This window comes from Pelophylax lessonae (assembly GCF_965119305.1).
Source record: "Pelophylax lessonae genome assembly, chromosome: 2".
Lineage (NCBI taxonomy): Eukaryota > Metazoa > Chordata > Amphibia > Anura > Ranidae > Pelophylax > Pelophylax lessonae.
Window position 1 is genome coordinate 394238964 of NC_138769.1, and position 22218 is coordinate 394261181.

The 22218-nt window shown below is 43.6% G+C and overlaps 1 protein-coding gene across 1 annotated transcript in view; it reads right to left on the bottom strand.

Moving 5' to 3' along the window:
- Nucleotides 1-22218, bottom strand: part of LOC309546395 (multidrug and toxin extrusion protein 2-like) — a gene marked incomplete at its 5' end in the record, with an annotated part of 130638 nt that overhangs the window by 26835 nt on the left and 81585 nt on the right. The window contains one exon of the mRNA XM_082246054.1: nucleotides 21350-21444. Coding sequence (XP_082102180.1) covers nucleotides 21350-21444 — 95 coding nt within the window. The remainder of the gene's footprint in view (nucleotides 1-21349; nucleotides 21445-22218) is intronic.

Here is a 22218-nt window from a genome sequence, read left to right on the forward strand (position 1 = left end):
TAGAAGTGTCAATCCTGACACTTGGGAACAATAACTTGTACATACAGTAGCTTTAAGCTGGGATTGACACTCATACTATGTAAGTGCAATACTTTATGCTGTTTTTAAAAAAAAAAAAAGTTTTGCACGATGGAGCTCCTCTTTGCTTTTTATTTTGCTTCTCCATTGGGGTTTAACTGAGAGCTGAAGAGTAACCTAGCATAAGTATGTGAATTCCTTTGGAAGCTGGAATATAATAATTAAATAATAAAGGCTGATTCAATCATTCCCTCTGGAGAGTTGCTAGATTGAAAAGGTAGTGGTGACACAAGGGTGTGAACACTGTGGATAAAGCTCTGATATGGTGAACAAATGAAGATACACAGTATGCACGTTGTTGGACCACAAGACACTTTATTTGATGCACATTATTTTATGTATGGTGGAGCACGAGACGCTTTATAATGATTTATGAAGATATTCACATGATTTTTGTAGAAATATGCATTGTGATATACTGTATAGATAGATGTAGTTTAATTTGTTTATGACATGTGATTTTTTTGTTTATTAGTTTATTAATAGATAGAGTGGACACACTTTTTGATTCATGACACAGAGTTAATAGTGTTGTCATAAATTTAAATGTATTTTTAACAAATCTTTACCTAGTCACTGGAAAACTAGCCCTGAAAAAAGAACATGCAAAACAACAGACAGTTGAAAATACAAATGAGTTAACAACTGAAGGAATCTCTACAACAGTGGTGGCTGGTGTATTGAGGGCGCAGGGGCCCCTAATCTGCGCCCTGCATGCAGATTAGGGGGCCGCCCCCCCCCCCCCCCCCCATCCATGCGTCCGGCCCCCTAATCTGCATGCAGGGCGCCGGACGCATGGAGCTCAATGGGTTTTATTTTTTTCTTTTTTTAAATCACCTGATTAGAGCCAGGGGCTCTAATAGGGTGATGCAAAGGGTGGACCCGGGGCGCAGAGCAGTGCGCCCAGAGCCCACCCATTGTATGACAATAGCAAATGAAAATTCGCTATTGTCACACCGATCCTCCTCCTGGCCAATCAGGAAGCCAGTCTAATACCGCCGCCGGCTGCTCCAGGTAAGTGCACTGGTCTTGGGGGGGGGGGGGTGTAGCTGGCCAGCTAGAACCTGTCCTAGGTTGCTAATATGACCTACATGCATATACAGCTAGATCTGCTAATAACCCTCAATACAGTGCATATGTTTATATGTGAGAGACATAAGCAGTTATTTACTGTGATTTCATGTTTGGATGTCACATAACAGTTGTATGTTGTGTTCACAGAAGCAAAAGGAAATTTGCCTGTAAGATTCATTTGTATGCATGTAAGGTAAGCTCAGACACAGCAGAGTTGAAACCAGAAAGCACAGAGTTAAACTTTATTACCCATAAGGAGTTTGTGGCCAATCACAGCCAATCTCACACTCAGCAACAGTCCTGGCCAATCACAGCCAGCCTTACACCCATTTTTTTTTCTCTGAAGCCTCATGCTTTCAGCCAACCTTCTCATTCCACTACAGAGCAAGAGAACTGAATAGACACACAGATCCACAGAGCAGTTTTATGGAAGCAAGTGGCCAAAAATAGGTAATTAACAGTTATACATGTTCCTATTGTTAGTAATGTGATTAGAGCTGTATACTGAACTAGTTATGTGTTCACTTGTAGTTCCACCAAACAAACAAACTATCAAACTTCAAAAGTTATATCGAATTCAAACTATCGAACAAACCCAAACAACTCTAACAACTCAAAACCAAACCCAAGCAAACAAACTCAAACAGCAATAGAGAGAGAAATATATCCACAATTTTGTTATACTTTATTCAGCACATGTTGTACATGGACTGTCTGCTGCAAAAGTGTCACTGTTATCTATGAAGAAAAGTTGAAGTTAATAAAGAAGATATCTTAAGCATTTGGTGTGCTCTTTAAACCTACTGCTTTCCATAGAACGGTATTAGAGGAATTTATAGAGTAACAGACAGTCTGGTTAGACTGAAGTCAGAGAGATCCAATTCTTCTAATGCCACAGCGCATAAGGCACTTTGTAGTGCTGCGCCTGCCACAGTGGAACTATTTAGCCCTTTGAGGGCAAAGTAATAGTGCTCCTCAACTTGCAGAGTAAAGAGCGCATTTGAGCAGCGGAGCTACATAGAGGCCATAACGTGTGGTTTTAATCAAACTGCAGCCGACTCTTAAAGTGGCAGAACGGCAAAGGCAAGATAGACACAGAAAGAGCGCCAACCCTCCTGCGATTCCTAGAGAGAGAAAGAGACGCATGGTGGGAGGCCAAAGTCCAGAGCTAGAGTGCCTGCACCACTACCCACGGAGAGACCACGTACTGCAGCCAGCTAGTTTCCCGCCACTAGGCCCAAAGCCTGCAGCACAAAGCATCGCAAGTCAACGCAGAGCATCGCAAGTCAGAGCAGAGCATCGCAAGTCAGCGCAGAGCATCGCAAGTCAGAGCAGAGCATCGCAAGTCAGTGAAGAGCATCGCAAGTCAGCGCAGAGCAACGCAAGTCAGCGCAGAGCATCGCAAGTCAGCGCAGAGCATGGCAAGTCTGCATAGAGCATCAGATCAAGAAAAGACAAGTCTCCTTTAAGACTGATATTTGTTCAAGCAACCTACAGATCGCAGTATCCTGCTCTTCAGAATAAGGTCAGAACTTTCCTTTATTACTTATCATTGCAATAGGCTTGACAAGAAAGAGACATTTTCGTGTTCAGGAATAAAAGGACTGTAAGTAAAAAACAAGGTGCAGTTGTAGTACACAGACTCTAAAGTATTTAAAGTGAATGTCATTTTTTACTGCCTGCACCTATTGCTATTGCATTTAAAGTGAAAGTCATTTTTATTGCCTGCACCTATTGCTATTGCATTTAAAGTGAACGTCATTTTTATTGCCTGTACCTATTGCTATTGCATTTAAAGTGTAAGTCTTCTTAATATTCTTATTGAGTGTTATAGCATTTAGAGTAAAAATGTCTAAGTCTAGTATTGCTATGCCACTGTTAGAGGATACAAGGATAGATAAGTTAGAAAATGAAGAGCAAGGGAACCTGTCTGAGGTAAAAGAGTCAGATGCAGCATTAGTCTTGCCCCAAACTGATATATCCCAACCAGATGAACTAAGACATTCAGAACGTATCAGAAAACCGACCGCAAAGATGCTGGAAAATTTGGAGCAAGAAGCAGCATTAGAAGGAAAAAAGTTCACCAGAATGTATGATAAGTGGAAATTATACATTAAAGATGTTCGTAGAAGGCTAAAGCAAGAAAGTATAAAAGTAAACTTGAGTGATATTGTAGAGACGATAGAAGAATCTGAATCAGAGCTCATGGCAGCATATGTCAATCTGCGGTAATCCACTACACCTTCCCAGGATATTGTAAGGAACATGGACACGTGTACTGCAGTCACTAAAAATTTAGTAAAGCTCATGAGAGAACTATCATCTGAAGCTAACTATGATGAAGTTAAGGCAAGAAAGAGAATGAACAAGCTCTTTATGAGAGACTATGCTAGGTCCTTAGGGGGGAACCACAATCTCAAGTGGGACTTCCTTCACTAGCAGAAGTGCCAGTTACATATCAGAGTCCTCAAGTACCTTAATAGCCAAAAGAAAGGAACTGGTCGAACAACTTGCTGTCAAGAAAGCAGAAATTGAGATGGAATCTGCCATTGAGGCGCAGCGCCTACGAAAAGCTGAAATGGAAGCTAAAATGGAAAGTCTGGAAAGGCTGAAAGAAGTCAAGATTATAGAAGCCAGACTGAGAGTACACGAAGAGGACATGAATAGTAATCATAAGTCCAAATCTGTACTAAGTGAAGATGCAGACTCCTACTTCCTTTCATACGCCCAGGAGAATGAAAGGAAATCACCAGTACGTAGTGAAGAAAAAAGTCAGTGCCCTTCTATCCCTGCTCAGAAAGACAAAGAGAGAGACTTACCTAATTCAGAACTAGGTGAGAAAATAAAACTAGATGATCCTATTCCTAGATGTCACTGCAATGATCAGGAAAATGTTGCAACTATTGTCCCAGCAAGACAACAGAGAACAGTCCCAGCAAGACTGCCCGTTCCAGAACCTGCTGTATTTTCAGGAGATCATACCCAGTGAAGGTTACACCGAATTGTCCATGGGTGATCCAGAAGTAAAAGTTGTACAAACATTGAGCACTGCTGCCAAGTGTCAAGATGACATACTTGAAAGACTAGCCAGGTGTTCAAAATGGAATACAGTCATAAACGTAGTAGCTCGAATTCAACGTTTAGCAAAGGGAATCAGAAAGAAGGAATCATTGAATGTAGAGGAAAGAATGAAAGCTGAAGAAACAGTCATAAGACTCATTCAACAGAGATTCTATAGTGAAGAGTTGAAGAGACTTAGTCAGGAACCTAAAAGGCTTCCCAACAACCACCCATTGTACAAGCTTAATCTTGTTCTACAGGATGGTATACTGAAGGCGGGAGGGAGACTGGAAAATGCATTGTTACCCAGCAGAGTGAAGCATCCAGCAATTCTACCCAAAAATTCTACCTTCACAGGATTGATCATTGATCACTACCACAGCAAATCCTTGCATCAAGGAAGAAGCTTTACCCAGAACTGTTTGAGAGAAGGTGGTTACTGGATAGTGAAAGGAAGCAAAGTTATTGCAAAGTATATCAGTAAATGCGTAACTTGTAGAAAGGCACGTAGACCTACCGAAGAACAAAGAATGGCAGATCTACTGACAGATCGTGTAAACCCATCCCCACCATTTCTTTATAGTGGAATGGATTGTTTCGGCCCATTCATTACCGAGGAAAACCGCAAGGAGTACAAGAGATATGGACTAATATTTACATGTCTAAGCTCCAGAGCAATTCATCTTGAAATGTTAGAAGATATGTCAACTGATGCATTCATCAATGCCTTGAGATGTTTCATAGCCATTAGAGGTACTGTCAGAGAGCTTAGATCTGACCAAGGATCCAATTTTGTCGGAGCAAGGAATGAATTAAAGAAAGCTCTAAAAGAGATCGACAAAGAAAAAGTAACTGAGTATTTGTCACGGAATCAATGTGACTTTCATATAAATGCTCCACATGCAAGCCACACAGGAGGAGTTTGGGAAAGACAAATCAGAACTGTAAGAAATGTGTTAAGTTCAATGTTGAAAAAGAACTCCGGAAGAATGGATGATGCTTCACTTAGGACTAGGGTTGAGCGAACACCTAGATGTCCGTGTTCGACGGGTTCGGCCGAACTTTAAAAAAAAGTCCGGGTCCGTGTCCCGGACTTTTACCGAACTTTTCCCGGACACCGAACCCCATTGAAGTCAATGGGGACCCGAACTTTAAGGCACTAAAATGGCTCTAAAACACCAAAGGAAAGGGCTAGAGTGCTGCAAATGGCAGCAAAACGTAATTAAGAGCATGGCAAGTGCTCTGCAAACAAATGTGGATAGGGAAATAACTTAAAACAACAAAAAAAAAACAGAAAAATATAACAATGTTCTTCTTCATCTCTGAAGGACGAGGCCCATATGGAGTAGGAGGGAGGTTGAGGTGGTGGTGGATGTGGCGGTGACATAGGCGTGCGCACAGGGTGTGCTGGGTGTGCCTGGGCACACCCTAATCACCTAGGGCACATAGCATTGCCAGTGAGGAGATGGGAAAGATCTCCCTGGGACCTGCTCTGCTCTATTTCTCCTTGCCTACAGGTACATGGCCCCGATACATTACTCTCCCTGCTGGCAAACACATGCATGTGTATTTCAACTTTGGGGTGCACACCTTAATGCAATAGGCTGCGCACACCTATGGGCGGTGTAGGTGGAAGCGGCGGTGGAGGAGGACCAGGGCCGGATTAACAGCATCATGGGCTTGGTGCTGAGGATTTTGAAGGGCCTTAAGGGCCGTGCCTTGCCATGCACCCAGAGGAGGAAGGGTGCAGCCATGCATGCCTAATTCAACATGGGATGCTGTCTCTGAAGCCCATAAACACATCCATGCATCGCCAACTGTCCCTCCTTGTCCGGCCTTCACGCTGTGTGGGGAGGTTCTGAGGGTGCTGCCTGGGGAAGCGAGCATAGAAGCCAGACTTCTGTGTTTACAAGTGACAGAAGAGCGGTAACAGTGAATATGGCCAACCCGGGGCCTATATAAAAGGTAGGGGCCTGGAGCTGCAGCTCCAATAGCCCCTACATTAATCTGGCCCTGAGGAGGAGGACGAGGTAGCCAACACTGCTTCTTTTCAAAAATTTTAAATGAGGGTACACCCCAAAAGAGTGAGAAAGAGCACCCCTGCCCTCCTTGTCGGTCTCCACAATGCTGAACGCCGCAGCAGTTGGCACCTGCGTTTCGTCATCATCGGAGACGTGCTGCGATGATCCTTGCATGTACTCATCTTGAGAAATAAGTGGTTGGGCATCGCTGCACTCAATCTCTTCCACTTCTGGGGCAGGGCTAGGTGGATGGCCCTGGGAAACCCTGCTGACAGAGTCCTCAAAAAGAATAAGAGACTGCTGTATGGCTTGGGGCTCAGACTGCTGGCCTGATTTGCAAGGGGGTGAGGTGAAAGACGGTTGGACATTGGCTGCAGGTGCCAACTCTGACCTTTCTGCAGTAGACTGGGTGGGAGACAATGTGAAGGAACTGGAGGCACTGTCAGCAGCAAACCAATCTACTATCGCCTCAACTTGTTCTGGCCTCATCACTTCTAGGGGCGTTTGATGCCCTACCAAATACTGATGCAGGTTCTGTCGCCTACTCACACTTGAGGAAGGTGTTTCACTTGTGCGTGTAGCTGGCACAGATCGACCATGTCCTCTCCTTGCAACAGGAGCTCTACCAGCAGCACCACGACCCAGGCCACGGCCCTTATTTGACGGTCTCCTCATATTTCTGTAATTTAAGATCTTGCCCTAGAAAGGTTTTTATTGAATAGCGGAATAGAAAATATGATCCAAAAAAAGTGTATGTATATCACACGTACACAACCACACTAGGCCCCAATTACTATTGTTTGTACCCCTAAAAGGCTAGATGAGGAGTAGGGGGAGTATGGAACAGGCAGCACCCTCAAACCTTCAGAAGTATGAGATGAACCCCAACAACTTGGAAAGGTGGATCTCTCTCACACGTACCGACACAGACTATCCCGCAATTCAATTGATCCCCAAAGGTTTTTATTGAATAGCGGAATAGGAAATATGATCAAAAAAAGTGTATGTATCTCGCACGTACACAACCACACTAGGCCCCAATTACTATTGTTTGTACCCCTAAAAGGCTAGATGAGGAGTAGGGGGGGTATGGAACAGGCAGCACCCTCAAACCTTCAGAAGTATGAGATGAACCCCAACAACTTGGAAAGGTGGATCTCTCTCACACGTACCGACACAGACTATCCCGCAATTCAATTGATCCTCAAAGGTTTTTATTGAATAGCGGAATAGGAAATATGATCAAAAAAAGTGTATGTATCTCGCACGTACACAACCACACTAGGCCCCAATTACTATTGTTTGTACCCCTAAAAGGCTAGATGAGGAGTAGGGGGAGTATGGAACAGGCAGCACCCTCAAACCTTCAGAAGTATGAGATGAACCCCAACAACTTGGAAAGGTGGATCTCTCTCACACGTACCGACACAGACTATCCCGCAATTCAATTGATCCTCAAAGGTTTTTATTGAATAGCGGAATAGGAAATATGATCAAAAAAAGTGTATGTATCTCGCACGTACACAACCACACTAGGCCCCAATTACTATTGTTTGTACCCCTAAAAGGCTAGATGAGGAGTAGGGGGGGTATGGAACAGGCAGCACCCTCAAACCTTCAGAAGTATGAGATGAACCCCAACAACTTGGAAAGGTGGATCTCTCTCACACGTACCGACACAGACTATCCCGCAATTCAATTGATCCTCAAAGGTTTTTATTGAATAGCGGAATAGGAAATATGATCAAAAAAAGTGTATGTATCTCGCACGTACACAACCACACTAGGCCCCAATTACTATTGTTTGTACCCCTAAAAGGCTAGATGAGGAGTAGGGGGGGTATGGAACAGGCAGCACCCTCAAACCTTCAGAAGTATGAGATGAACCCCAACAACTTGGAAAGGTGGATCTCTCTCACACGTACCGACACAGACTATCCCGCAATTCAATTGATCCTCAAAGGTTTTTATTGAATAGCGGAATAGGAAATATGATCAAAAAAAGTGTATGTATCTCGCACGTACACAACCACACTAGGCCCCAATTACTATTGTTTGTACCCCTAAAAGGCTAGATGAGGAGTAGGGGGGGTATGGAACAGGCAGCACCCTCAAACCTTCAGAAGTATGAGATGAACCCCAACAACTTGGAAAGGTGGATCTCTCTCACACGTACCAACACAGACTATCCCCCAATTTAACTGATCCCCAAAGGTTTTTGATTAAATAGCGGAATAGAAAATATGATCCAAAAAAAGTGTATGTATATCACACGTACACAACCACACTAGGCCCCAATTACTATTGTTTGTACCCCTAAAAGGCTAGATGAGGAGTAGGGGGAGTATGGAACAGGCAGCACCCTCAAACCTTCAGAAGTATGAGATGAACCCCAACAACTTGGAAAGGTGGATCTCTCTCACACGTACCGACACAGACTATCCCGCAATTCAATTGATCCTCAAAGGTTTTTATTGAATAGCGGAATAGGAAATATGATCAAAAAAAGTGTATGTATCTCGCACGTACACAACCACACTAGGCCCCAATTACTATTGTTTGTACCCCTAAAAGGCTAGATGAGGAGTAGGGGGAGTATGGAACAGGCAGCACCCTCAAACCTTCAGAAGTATGAGATGAACCCCAACAACTTGGAAAGGTGGATCTCTCTCACACGTACCAACACAGACTATCCCCCAATTTAACTGATCCCCAAAGGTTTTTGATTAAATAGCGGAATAGAAAATATGATCCCAAAAAAGTGTATGTATATCACACGTACACAACCACACTAGGCCCCAATTACTATTGTTTGTACCCCTAAAAGGCTAGGAGTAGGGGGAGTATGGAACAGGCAGCACCCTCAAACCTTCAGAAGTATGAGATGAACCCCAACAACTTGGAAAGGTGGATCTCTCTCACACGTACCAACACAGACTATCCCCCAATTTAACTGATCCCCAAAGGTTTTTGATTAAATAGCGGAATAGAAAATATGATCCCAAAAAAGTGTATGTATATCACACGTACACAACCACACTAGGCCCCAATTACTATTGTTTGTACCCCTAAAAGGCTAGGAGTAGGGGGAGTATGGAACAGGCAGCACCCTCAAACCTTCAGAAGTATGAGATGAACCCCAACAACTTGGAAAGGTGGATCTCTCTCACACGTACCAACACAGACTATCCCCCAATTTAACTGATCCCCAAAGGTTTTTGATTAAATAGCGGAATAGAAAATATGATCAAAAAAAGTGTATGTATCTCGCACGTACACAACCACACTAGGCCCCAATTACTATTGTTTGTACCCCTAAAAGGCTAGATGAGGAGTAGGGGGGGTATGGAACAGGCAGCACCCTCAAACCTTCAGAAGTATGAGATGAACCCCAACAACTTGGAAAGGTGGATCTCTCTCACACGTACCGACACAGACTATCCCGCAATTCAATTGATCCTCAAAGGTTTTTATTGAATAGCGGAATAGGAAATATGATCAAAAAAAGTGTATGTATCTCGCACGTACACAACCACACTAGGCCCCAATTACTATTGTTTGTACCCCTAAAAGGCTAGATGAGGAGTAGGGGGGGTATGGAACAGGCAGCACCCTCAAACCTTCAGAAGTATGAGATGAACCCCAACAACTTGGAAAGGTGGATCTCTCTCACACGTACCAACACAGACTATCCCCCAATTTAACTGATCCCCAAAGGTTTTTGATTAAATAGCGGAATAGAAAATATGATCCCAAAAAAGTGTATGTATATCACACGTACACAACCACACTAGGCCCCAATTACTATTGTTTGTACCCCTAAAAGGCTAGGAGTAGGGGGAGTATGGAACAGGCAGCACCCTCAAACCTTCAGAAGTATGAGATGAACCCCAACAACTTGGAAAGGTGGATCTCTCTCACACGTACCAACACAGACTATCCCCCAATTTAACTGATCCCCAAAGGTTTTTGATTAAATAGCGGAATAGAAAATATGATCAAAAAAAGTGTATGTATCTCGCACGTACACAACCACACTAGGCCCCAATTACTATTGTTTGTACCCCTAAAAGGCTAGATGAGGAGTAGGGGGGGTATGGAACAGGCAGCACCCTCAAACCTTCAGAAGTATGAGATGAACCCCAACAACTTGGAAAGGTGGATCTCTCTCACACGTACCGACACAGACTATCCCGCAATTCAATTGATCCTCAAAGGTTTTTATTGAATAGCGGAATAGGAAATATGATCAAAAAAAGTGTATGTATCTCGCACGTACACAACCACACTAGGCCCCAATTACTATTGTTTGTACCCCTAAAAGGCTAGATGAGGAGTAGGGGGGGTATGGAACAGGCAGCACCCTCAAACCTTCAGAAGTATGAGATGAACCCCAACAACTTGGAAAGGTGGATCTCTCTCACACGTACCAACACAGACTATCCCCCAATTTAACTGATCCCCAAAGGTTTTTGATTAAATAGCGGAATAGAAAATATGATCCAAAAAAAGTGTATGTATATCACACGTACACAACCACACTAGGCCCCAATTACTATTGTTTGTACCCCTAAAAGGCTAGATGAGGAGTAGGGGGAGTATGGAACAGGCAGCACCCTCAAACCTTCAGAAGTATGAGATGAACCCCAACAACTTGGAAAGGTGGATCTCTCTCACACGTACCGACACAGACTATCCCGCAATTCAATTGATCCTCAAAGGTTTTTATTGAATAGCGGAATAGGAAATATGATCAAAAAAAGTGTATGTATCTCGCACGTACACAACCACACTAGGCCCCAATTACTATTGTTTGTACCCCTAAAAGGCTAGATGAGGAGTAGGGGGAGTATGGAACAGGCAGCACCCTCAAACCTTCAGAAGTATGAGATGAACCCCAACAACTTGGAAAGGTGGATCTCTCTCACACGTACCAACACAGACTATCCCCCAATTTAACTGATCCCCAAAGGTTTTTGATTAAATAGCGGAATAGAAAATATGATCCCAAAAAAGTGTATGTATATCACACGTACACAACCACACTAGGCCCCAATTACTATTGTTTGTACCCCTAAAAGGCTAGGAGTAGGGGGAGTATGGAACAGGCAGCACCCTCAAACCTTCAGAAGTATGAGATGAACCCCAACAACTTGGAAAGGTGGATCTCTCTCACACGTACCAACACAGACTATCCCCCAATTTAACTGATCCCCAAAGGTTTTTGATTAAATAGCGGAATAGAAAATATGATCCCAAAAAAGTGTATGTATATCACACGTACACAACCACACTAGGCCCCAATTACTATTGTTTGTACCCCTAAAAGGCTAGGAGTAGGGGGAGTATGGAACAGGCAGCACCCTCAAACCTTCAGAAGTATGAGATGAACCCCAACAACTTGGAAAGGTGGATCTCTCTCACACGTACCAACACAGACTATCCCCCAATTTAACTGATCCCCAAAGGTTTTTGATTAAATAGCGGAATAGAAAATATGATCCCAAAAAAGTGTATGTATATCACACGTACACAACCACACTAGGCCCCAATTACTATTGTTTGTACCCCTAAAAGGCTAGGAGTAGGGGGAGTATGGAACAGGCAGCACCCTCAAACCTTCAGAAGTATGAGATGAACCCCAACAACTTGGAAAGGTGGATCTCTCTCACACGTACCAACACAGACTATCCCCCAATTTAACTGATCCCCAAAGGTTTTTGATTAAATAGCGGAATAGAAAATATGATCCCAAAAAAGTGTATGTATATCACACGTACACAACCACACTAGGCCCCAATTACTATTGTTTGTACCCCTAAAAGGCTAGGAGTAGGGGGAGTATGGAACAGGCAGCACCCTCAAACCTTCAGAAGTATGAGATGAACCCCAACAACTTGGAAAGGTGGATCTCTCTCACACGTACCAACACAGACTATCCCCCAATTTAACTGATCCCCAAAGGTTTTTGATTAAATAGCGGAATAGAAAATATGATCCCAAAAAAGTGTATGTATATCACACGTACACAACCACACTAGGCCCCAATTACTATTGTTTGTACCCCTAAAAGGCTAGGAGTAGGGGGAGTATGGAACAGGCAGCACCCTCAAACCTTCAGAAGTATGAGATGAACCCCAACAACTTGGAAAGGTGGATCTCTCTCACACGTACCAACACAGACTATCCCCCAATTTAACTGATCCCCAAAGGTTTTTGATTAAATAGCGGAATAGAAAATATGATCCCAAAAAAGTGTATGTATATCACACGTACACAACCACACTAGGCCCCAATTACTATTGTTTGTACCCCTAAAAGGCTAGGAGTAGGGGGAGTATGGAACAGGCAGCACCCTCAAACCTTCAGAAGTATGAGATGAACCCCAACAACTTGGAAAGGTGGATCTCTCTCACACGTACCAACACAGACTATCCCCCAATTTAACTGATCCCCAAAGGTTTTTGATTAAATAGCGGAATAGAAAATATGATCCCAAAAAAGTGTATGTATATCACACGTACACAACCACACTAGGCCCCAATTACTATTGTTTGTACCCCTAAAAGGCTAGGAGTAGGGGGAGTATGGAACAGGCAGCACCCTCAAACCTTCAGAAGTATGAGATGAACCCCAACAACTTGGAAAGGTGGATCTCTCTCACACGTACCAACACAGACTATCCCCCAATTTAACTGATCCCCAAAGGTTTTTGATTAAATAGCGGAATAGAAAATATGATCCCAAAAAAGTGTATGTATATCACACGTACACAACCACACTAGGCCCCAATTACTATTGTTTGTACCCCTAAAAGGCTAGGAGTAGGGGGAGTATGGAACAGGCAGCACCCTCAAACCTTCAGAAGTATGAGATGAACCCCAACAACTTGGAAAGGTGGATCTCTCTCACACGTACCAACACAGACTATCCCCCAATTTAACTGATCCCCAAAGGTTTTTGATTAAATAGCGGAATAGAAAATATGATCCCAAAAAAGTGTATGTATATCACACGTACACAACCACACTAGGCCCCAATTACTATTGTTTGTACCCCTAAAAGGCTAGGAGTAGGGGGAGTATGGAACAGGCAGCACCCTCAAACCTTCAGAAGTATGAGATGAACCCCAACAACTTGGAAAGGTGGATCTCTCTCACACGTACCAACACAGACTATCCCCCAATTTAACTGATCCCCAAAGGTTTTTGATTAAATAGCGGAATAGAAAATATGATCCCAAAAAAGTGTATGTATATCACACGTACACAACCACACTAGGCCCCAATTACTATTGTTTGTACCCCTAAAAGGCTAGGAGTAGGGGGAGTATGGAACAGGCAGCACCCTCAAACCTTCAGAAGTATGAGATGAACCCCAACAACTTGGAAAGGTGGATCTCTCTCACACGTACCAACACAGACTATCCCCCAATTTAACTGATCCCCAAAGGTTTTTGATTAAATAGCGGAATAGAAAATATGATCCCAAAAAAGTGTATGTATATCACACGTACACAACCACACTAGGCCCCAATTACTATTGTTTGTACCCCTAAAAGGCTAGATGAGGAGTAGGGGGAGTATGGAACAGGCAGCACCCTCAAACCTTCAGAAGTATGAGATTGTGTTCACTGTACCCCACAAAGATTGAGTTCACTGCACCCCACAATGATTGTGTTCACTGCACCCCACAAAGATTGTGTTCACTGCACCTCACAAAGATTGTGTTCACTGTACCCCCCAAAGATTGTGTTCACTGCACCCCACAAAGATTCTGTTCACTGTACCCCACAAAGATTCTGTTCACTGTACCCCACAAAGATTGTGTTCACTGCACCCCAAAAAGATTGTGTTCACTGCACCCCAAAAAGGATGTTGTTCACTGCACCCCAAAAAGGATGTTGTTCACTCCACCCCAAAAAGATTGTGTTCACTGCACCCCACAAAGATTGTGTTCACTGCACCCCAAAAAGATTGTGTTCACTGCACCCCAAAAATGATTTTGTTCACTGCACCCCAAAAAGGATTTTGTTCACTGCACCCCAAAAAGGATGTTGTTCACTCCACCCCAAAAAGATTGTGTTCACTGCACCCCAAAAAGATTGTGTTCACTGCACCCCACAAAGGATTTTGTTCACTGCACCCCAAAAAGATTGTGTTCACTGCACCCCAAAAAGGATGTTGTTCACTGCACCCCAAAAAGGATTTTGTTCACTGCACCCCAAAAAGATTGTGTTCACTGCACCCCACAAAGGATTTTGTTCACTGCACCCCACAAAGATTGTGTTCACTGCACACCAAAAAGGATTGTGTTCACTGCACCCCAAAAAGATTTTGTTCACTGCACCCCAAAAAGATTGTGTTCACTGCAGCCCAAAAAGATTGTGTTCACTGCAGCCCAAAAAGATTGTGTTCACTGCAGCCCAAAAAGATTGTGTTCACTGCAGCCCAAAAAGATTGTGTTCACTGCAGCCCAAAAAGATTGTGTTCACTGCAGCTCACACACAGAAAAATGGATGTGGATCACTGACACCTGCCTATCTCCAATCCCACACCACACAGCAATATCGATTGTAGTTTGTAGAACACAGTTTCCCTAAAATTCAGCAGACTCTGTCCCTAACAGGATTGAGAAGAGATCGTAGATCAGGATTGAGTGCAGACCCCACCCCCCACACAGCAATATCGATTGTAGTTTGTAGAAGACACTGACCCTATAATTCAGCAGACTCTATCCCTAAAATGCCTACAACTCGCCCTGCCTAAACACTCCGACCTGTCCCTCAATTCTATCCGGACACAAATGGTTTTTTCCTGCCTATCTTTCCCTAATCAGCAGCCAGCACGTTGATGTGTGCTCTGTCCCTGAATCTAAGCAGCATAATGACGCCGCTGCGGCTGCCTCGAACTTATAAAGACTTGGTCACATGCTTCAGACGGCCAATCACAGCTACTGAGACATTTGCAGGCATGGCTGGGATGGCTTAAGGCACACCAGTTAAACGATTGTTGATTGGCTGTTGAAAGCCCGCCATGAAAAGAGCGCCAAAGCATGCAAAACCCGGAAATAAAACGACCGAACACGGATTTTTACCCGAACATACAGTAAAGTGTCCGTGTCCGTGTTCGGGTACAAAAAATCCAATTATTCGGTACGAACACGAATAATACAGTCCGTGTTCGCTCAACACTACTTAGGACCCTATTCTATGAAGTAATGTCTATTGTTAACAGTCGTCCACTTACAGTGGACAACATCAATGATCCAACAAGTTTGGAACCTTTAACTCCCAACCATCTACTTCACCTTAAGTCTGATTACATACATCCACCACCTGGCAAGTTCACCAAAGAGGATTTATACGCCAAAAAGAGATGGCGAAGAGTTCAATATCTATCAGAACAGTTTTGGAATAGATGGAGGAAAGAGTACTTAGCCAATCTTACGCTAAGAAGTAAATGGCAAACACCCAGAAGAAATGTCCAAGTTGGTGACATAGTATTAGTGAAAGAAGAAGATTTACCTAGAAGTCAATGGAAATTGGCTAAAGTTCTAGAAGTTCAAAAGGATAAAGACAGACTAGTAAGAAGAGCGTTGTTACAAATAGGAGACTCAAAACTTGACAAAAAGGGAAAACGTCTCACTACTCCACTCAAGTTGGAACGTCCTATACAGCAGTTAGTTGTTCTACTTGAAAGTGATAAAAGACACTTGGAAGTTGAGAACCTGATAGAAAATTCCCCAAATTCATGTTCAAATCCTACTAGAGAGAACATAGAATTATAGGTAATTTTGGTGGGAGTGTAGCTGGCCAGCTAGAACCTGTCCTAGGTTGCTAATATGACCTACATGCATATACAGCTAGATCTGCTAATAACCCTCAATACAGTGCATATGTTTATATGTGAGAGACAAAAGCAGTTATTTACTGTGATTTCATGTTTGGATGTCACATAACAGTTGTATGTTGTGTTTACAGAAGCAAAAGGAAATTTGCCTGTAAGATTCATTTGTATGCATGTAAGGTAAGCTCAGACACAGCAGAGTTGAAACCAGAAAGCACAGAGTTAAACTTTATTACCCATAAGGAGTTTGTGGCCAATCACAGCCAATCTCACACTCAGCAACAGTCCTGGCCAATCACAGCCAGCCTTACACCCATTTTTTTTTTCTCTGAAGCCTCATGCTTTCAGCCAACCTTCTCATTCCACTACAGAGCAAGAGAACTGAATAGACACACAGATCCACAGAGCAGTTTTATGGAAGCAAGTGGCCAAAAATAGGTAATTAACAGTTATACATGTTCCTATTGTTAGTAATGTGATTAGAGCTGTATACTGAACTAGTTATGTGTTCACTTGTAGTTCCACCAAACAAATCAACTATCAAACTTCAAAAGTTATATCGAATTCAAACTATCGAACAAACCCAAACAACTCTAACAACTCAAAACCAAACCCAAGCAAACAAACTCAAACAGCAAACAGCAATAGAGAGAGAAATATATCCACAATTTTGTTATACTTTATTCAGCACATGTTGTACATGGACTGTCTGCTGCAAAAGTGTCACTGTTATCTATGAAGAAAAGTTGAAGTTAATAAATACGATATCTTAAGCATTTGGTGTGCTCTTTAAACCTACTGCTTTCCATAGAACGGTATTAGAGGAATTTATAGAGTAACAGACAGTCTGGTTAGACTGAAGTCAGAGAGATCCAATTCTTCTAATGCCACAGCGCATAAGGCACTTTGTAGTGCTGCGCCTGCCACAGGGGGTGTTAAAGTGTGTGTGGGGATTTGAGTACAGAGGAGTGCTGGGGGGGAGTTTGTAGAAAGGAGAACTGGGAAAGTGTATGTGTGGGGGGGGATTTATGCAGAGAGGAGGACTGGGAAAGTGGGGAGATTTATGCGAAGAGGAAGGCTGGGAAAATGGGGAGATTTGTGCGGAGAGGAAGGCTGGGAGAGTGGGGAGATTTGTGCGGAGAGGAAGGCTGGGAAAGTGAGGAGATTTGTGCGGAGAGTAAGGCTGGGAAAATGGGGAGATTTGTGCGGAGAGGAAGGCTGGGAGAGTGGGGAGATTTGTGCGGAGAGTAAGGCTGGGGAAGTGGGGAGATTTGTGCAGAGTGGAGAGCTGGGAGAGTGAGGGGAATTTAGGTGGAGAGGAGGGCTAGGAGAGTAGGGGGATTTGTGTGCAGATGAAGGCTGGGAGAGTGGGAGGTTTTGTGCAGAGCGGTGAGCTGGGAAAATGGGGGGGGGGGGGGTTGTGTGGAGCGGAGAACTGGGAAAGTGGGTGGGATTATTCCAGAGAGGGGAGAGTGGATTTTATCAGAGAGGACAGCTGGGGAGTGGAAATTTGTGCAGAGGAGAACTGGGGGGGGGGGAGCTTTGTGCAGAGGTAAGAGCTGCAAAGGGCAGAAGTCAGGTTGTGCGAAATGAGAGCTGTGGAGGGGGGGAAGCTAGGGGGGTGCAGAGGTGAAACATGGGGGTGGCAAAGGTGAGAGCTGTGGATTGGGGTTAGCTTTAGATGGGGTTGCAGAAAGGGGGCAGAGATAATATGGATGAGGGTGAGGATTTGATGGTTACTTTTGGGGGGATACTTGAGGGGGGAGACCAGGGAAATTTGCTGGGGGACAGTAAAGCATACAGAGTTAGTGACCAAGAGTATGTCATGTATGGCACAGCGTGCAGGGTCCAGTGGTGAGAATTTTGTAACACCTTGTATATTACATACTCAGAACCGCTATACTCTGTATGCTGTGCTGTATGTTACATATTAAAGGCCTCTGGATTGTACTCCTTAATGCTCTACTCTGAACAATGGCTTTTGATTACATACTCCTGAGTCCTGCACTCTGTATGCTGGACTGCATATTACATACTCTTTACCACTGCTATCTGTGTGCTGGGCTTTATGTTACATATTCCTGACCCATGTACTGCACTCTGTACACAGGGCTAGATGCGCCATGTTTCTGAGAACAAGGGATGCTTCGCATTCAATGTAAGTACTATCCTGTTTGCTGATTGTGTGATATTCACTGCACAATAAACACTTCTGAACCCTGTGTGTTATGAAGTCCTGTACTTTGTGTGTTACACCTTCCTGAACCATGTGCCTTGTGTGACACGCAGTTCTAAGCCTCCACTCATTATTTGGCGCCGCTATACTGCTCTCCTCTAGTGAAGGTGTGTCTGGGGGTGGAGTTTGGGCGCGGTTAAGGGTGGGTTTGGGCGTGGTTGAGGGTGGGTTTGGGCGTGGTTGGGGGGCAGGGATTTGGGTGGGGAGAGTGAGTTCCTGCACCTATTTTCTAAGAAAAAAAGCCCTGCTGCTGACTATGATCTTCCTCTTCACCTTCTTCTTCTACTTCTCTTCCTGTGACCCCCAGCCCGGCGGATTGTACGGACAGCGCTCTGTGTATGAGTCGGCTGGCTGTGTGTGCTGCTGTCTGCACACTGGGACTGCTGGGACTTGTAGTCCTCTACTGGCCGTGTGTGCTGCTATCTGCACACTGGGAAGGCTGGGAGTTGTAGTTCTGTACTGGCTGTGTGTGCTGCTATATCGGCACTGGGACTTGTAGTTCTGTATTGGTTTCATGCTGCTAACTGAATGCTGGGACTTGTAGTTCTCTATTGGTCGCATGCTGCTATCTGGACACTGGGACTGCTGATGTGTGCTTCTATCAGGAGAGGTTTAAAGGAGCAGCTTAGAGCGGCTGGGACTTGTAGTTCTGTACTGGCCTGCTATCTGGACACTGTTTATGAGCAGTGTATAGATGTATAGAGCACTCTTCTCCCTGATTACCATTGTATAGAGTACTGTTGACAATTAACACCATGCTAATGTGCCATGAGTTGTGGCTACAGTAATTAGGCACTGTTCCTTGATTACTGAAGGCCCCTTTCACACTTGTGTGACCTCAAAGTCACACAATTTTTTATATCGTGTTTTTTGCCGCAAAGCAATACCTATTACATTTTTCTTTTTGCGCCACCCAAAAATTTTGAGCACCAGCCGCCACTGCTTTTGCAGCTATAACAGCTTCAAATCTTCTGGGAAGGCTGTCCACAAGGTTTAAAAGCGTGTTTATAGCAATGTTTGACCATTCTTCCAGAGGCACATTTGTGAGGTTAGGCACTGATGTTAGACAAGAAGTCCTGGCTCACAGTTTTCGCTCCAATTCATCCCAAAGGTGTCCTGTCGAGTTGAGGTCAGGACTCTGTGCAGGCCAGTGAAGATCCTCCACCCAAACCCCATGTCTTTATGGACCTTGCTTTGTGCACTGGTCCACATCATTTGGTGGAGGCGGGATTAGGGTGTGGGTTTTTTTTTCAGGGGTTGGGCTTGGTCCCTTAGTTTGAGTGAAGGGAACTCTTAGGGCATCAGCATACCAAGAAATTTTAGATAATTGCATACTCCCAACTTTGTGGAAACAGTTTTGGGATGGCCCCTTTCTGTTCCAACATGACTGCGCCCCAGTGCACAAAGCAAGGTCCATAAAGACATGGATGAGCGAGTTTGGGGTGGAGAAACTTGACTGGCCTGCCCTCAAACTGATAGAACACCTTTGGGATTAAATAGTCCAACATCATTGCCTGAATTTACAAATGCGCTTCGGAGAGAAAGGTTAACACTCCCATAGACACACTCCTAAACTTTATGGGCAGCCCTCCCAGAAGAGTTGAAGCTGTTATAGCTGCAAAGGGTGGGCCAACTCAATATTGAACCCTACAGACTAAGACTGGGATGCCAATAAACTTCATGTGCATGTAAAGGCAGGCGCCCTTATACTTTTGGTAATATAGTGTAGCAGAATACATTTTGGGTTACATTTATAAAGATATTGCATATTTTTTTTCCTATTGGATATGTTTTATAGTAGAAAATAAAAAACAGCTTTTTTTATTTTTTTTCAAAAACCTTCCAAAAACAGAATTAATGTAAACACACTATATTATTATTTTGGAAATAATTAATTAACATAAAAATGGATCATGGATGGGAATGTACATACATCTCAAACCTTGTATGCTGAGGAAAAAGGGATTTAAACAAATTATTTAATTAAAACAGGTACTTATATAGCACTGACAATTTACACAGTGCACATCAGTCCCTGCCCTTAAGGAGCTTACAATCTAAGGTCCTTAACTCACATTCATACATACACATGCTGGGGCCAATTAATCTACCAGCAAGTCTTAGGAGTGTGGGAGGAAGCCAGGGTACCCAAACAGGCACACGGAGAACACACAAATTCTAGGCTGGTAGTGCCATGGATGATATTTGAACCAACAACCCAAGTGCTGCTAGGAGAAAGTGCTAACCACTTAACCACTGTGCTGCCCCAATTATGGTGACTATTTGTGACCGGTATGCAAATGCTTGAGTCATTCCCACAGCAAATGCTTTATAATTAGACCCCTTTGTGTTGGGTTGGAACTTACAAAGCTATCTTGCACTGGGCTCCAGCAGGTGAACAAGAAGATTGGGGAACAATTGAAAGATAAATATGGGCCCTTTACCCTCCCAACCCCATTACTTATCCCTCAAACTGCAAAAATTAAACCAGAGAATAAAACAATAAACTATGGCCTGTGTTAATAATACAAAAAATAAGTGGTATATTAGCAGCTTAGCAAGTAAAAAAACAGCTTTTAGATTCTTAAAGACAAACTACATTTTATGTGACAATTGCTCAAATTATTTTCAAAATGCTTTGAAAATTTGTTTAATCAAATCTTAATTTTGGCCATGCGGAGCAAACAGTATGTTTAACTAACTGCCACTCTCCTCATCTAAAAAATGTTGTGACTTGGGGTTTACATAAGACTACAGACTCCCATTCCATTCCCATGTAAAAGCATGAGGCGCTAATCAGCCAACCACCAAGCTGTTACATGAAAGGAATGAGAGGGATTCAGATTCTCGCCATACTAGGAAGTACCAGGTTTTCCTCTTCAGTACCAGCTGGTGAATGGAATGGTGGGGGAGTGCAGAAAATATAATATGTGTAGGTGTGGAGAGGAGGCAGTTGCTGTGCCCTGCATAGGCAAAGCACAAATTAATTTCAAGTATAATTACAGCATCCTTTAACTGAGTAAGTTCCTTACCTCTTCACAGGCCTTCTGCCAGTTGATAGAAAGGATATAGGAAATATAGATGCATGTTTGCAACAACACTGGACAAAACATTCCAATCCACAGACCTTGAATATAAAACATACATTTGAAAAATATACAGCTATTAGCACCAAATGCCATAATAATTGGCTTTTGCAACAAAAAAAATGTATTAGGCCCCTTTCACACATATAGTCCGTTCAGATCCGCCTGTCAATTTTCTGAACGGACGCCCCATGCATCTCTATGGGGCATCGGATGTCAGCGGAGACATGTCCGCTGACATCCGATCCGTCAAAACTGGACAGATGGAAACCCTATTTTCCATCCGTCTGGCAGATCGGATCGGATGAGAACGGACAGTCCATTCCCATCTGATTCCCCCATAGAGATGCATGGGGACCTGACAGCTGTGTCTCCGCACACAGCGCGGAGACACAGCTGTCATCTGCCTCCTAAGCGGGGGATCGGCGGATCGATCCCCCGCTGAGAAAAACTGAGTCCACCTGGCAGACTCCGTGTATGAAAGGGGCCTTAGCCAGCATGAAGAAAATATTTCTGATGCAGTTGTAGCAGGAAACGAACTATTGGATTATTTAGGAATCTTTCTCTCCAATTATTTTTAAGCAAAATAACAGGACACATGTCAAACAAAACCAAAGAAAAGTCCCAGCTCAACTCACCGATCACCCTGCAAACAACCGAATTGTCCTGTCTAACAGTTTGTGTCAAAGATGGGGGTTTATTTTGCATTTGCAAATACATGCATAAGCTGCAGAGCCACTTCACAGAAGCCCAAAATTATCTGCAGTCCTAACTCTATACATTTTTGAGAGCCTCCACAGTGGAAGCACATGCAT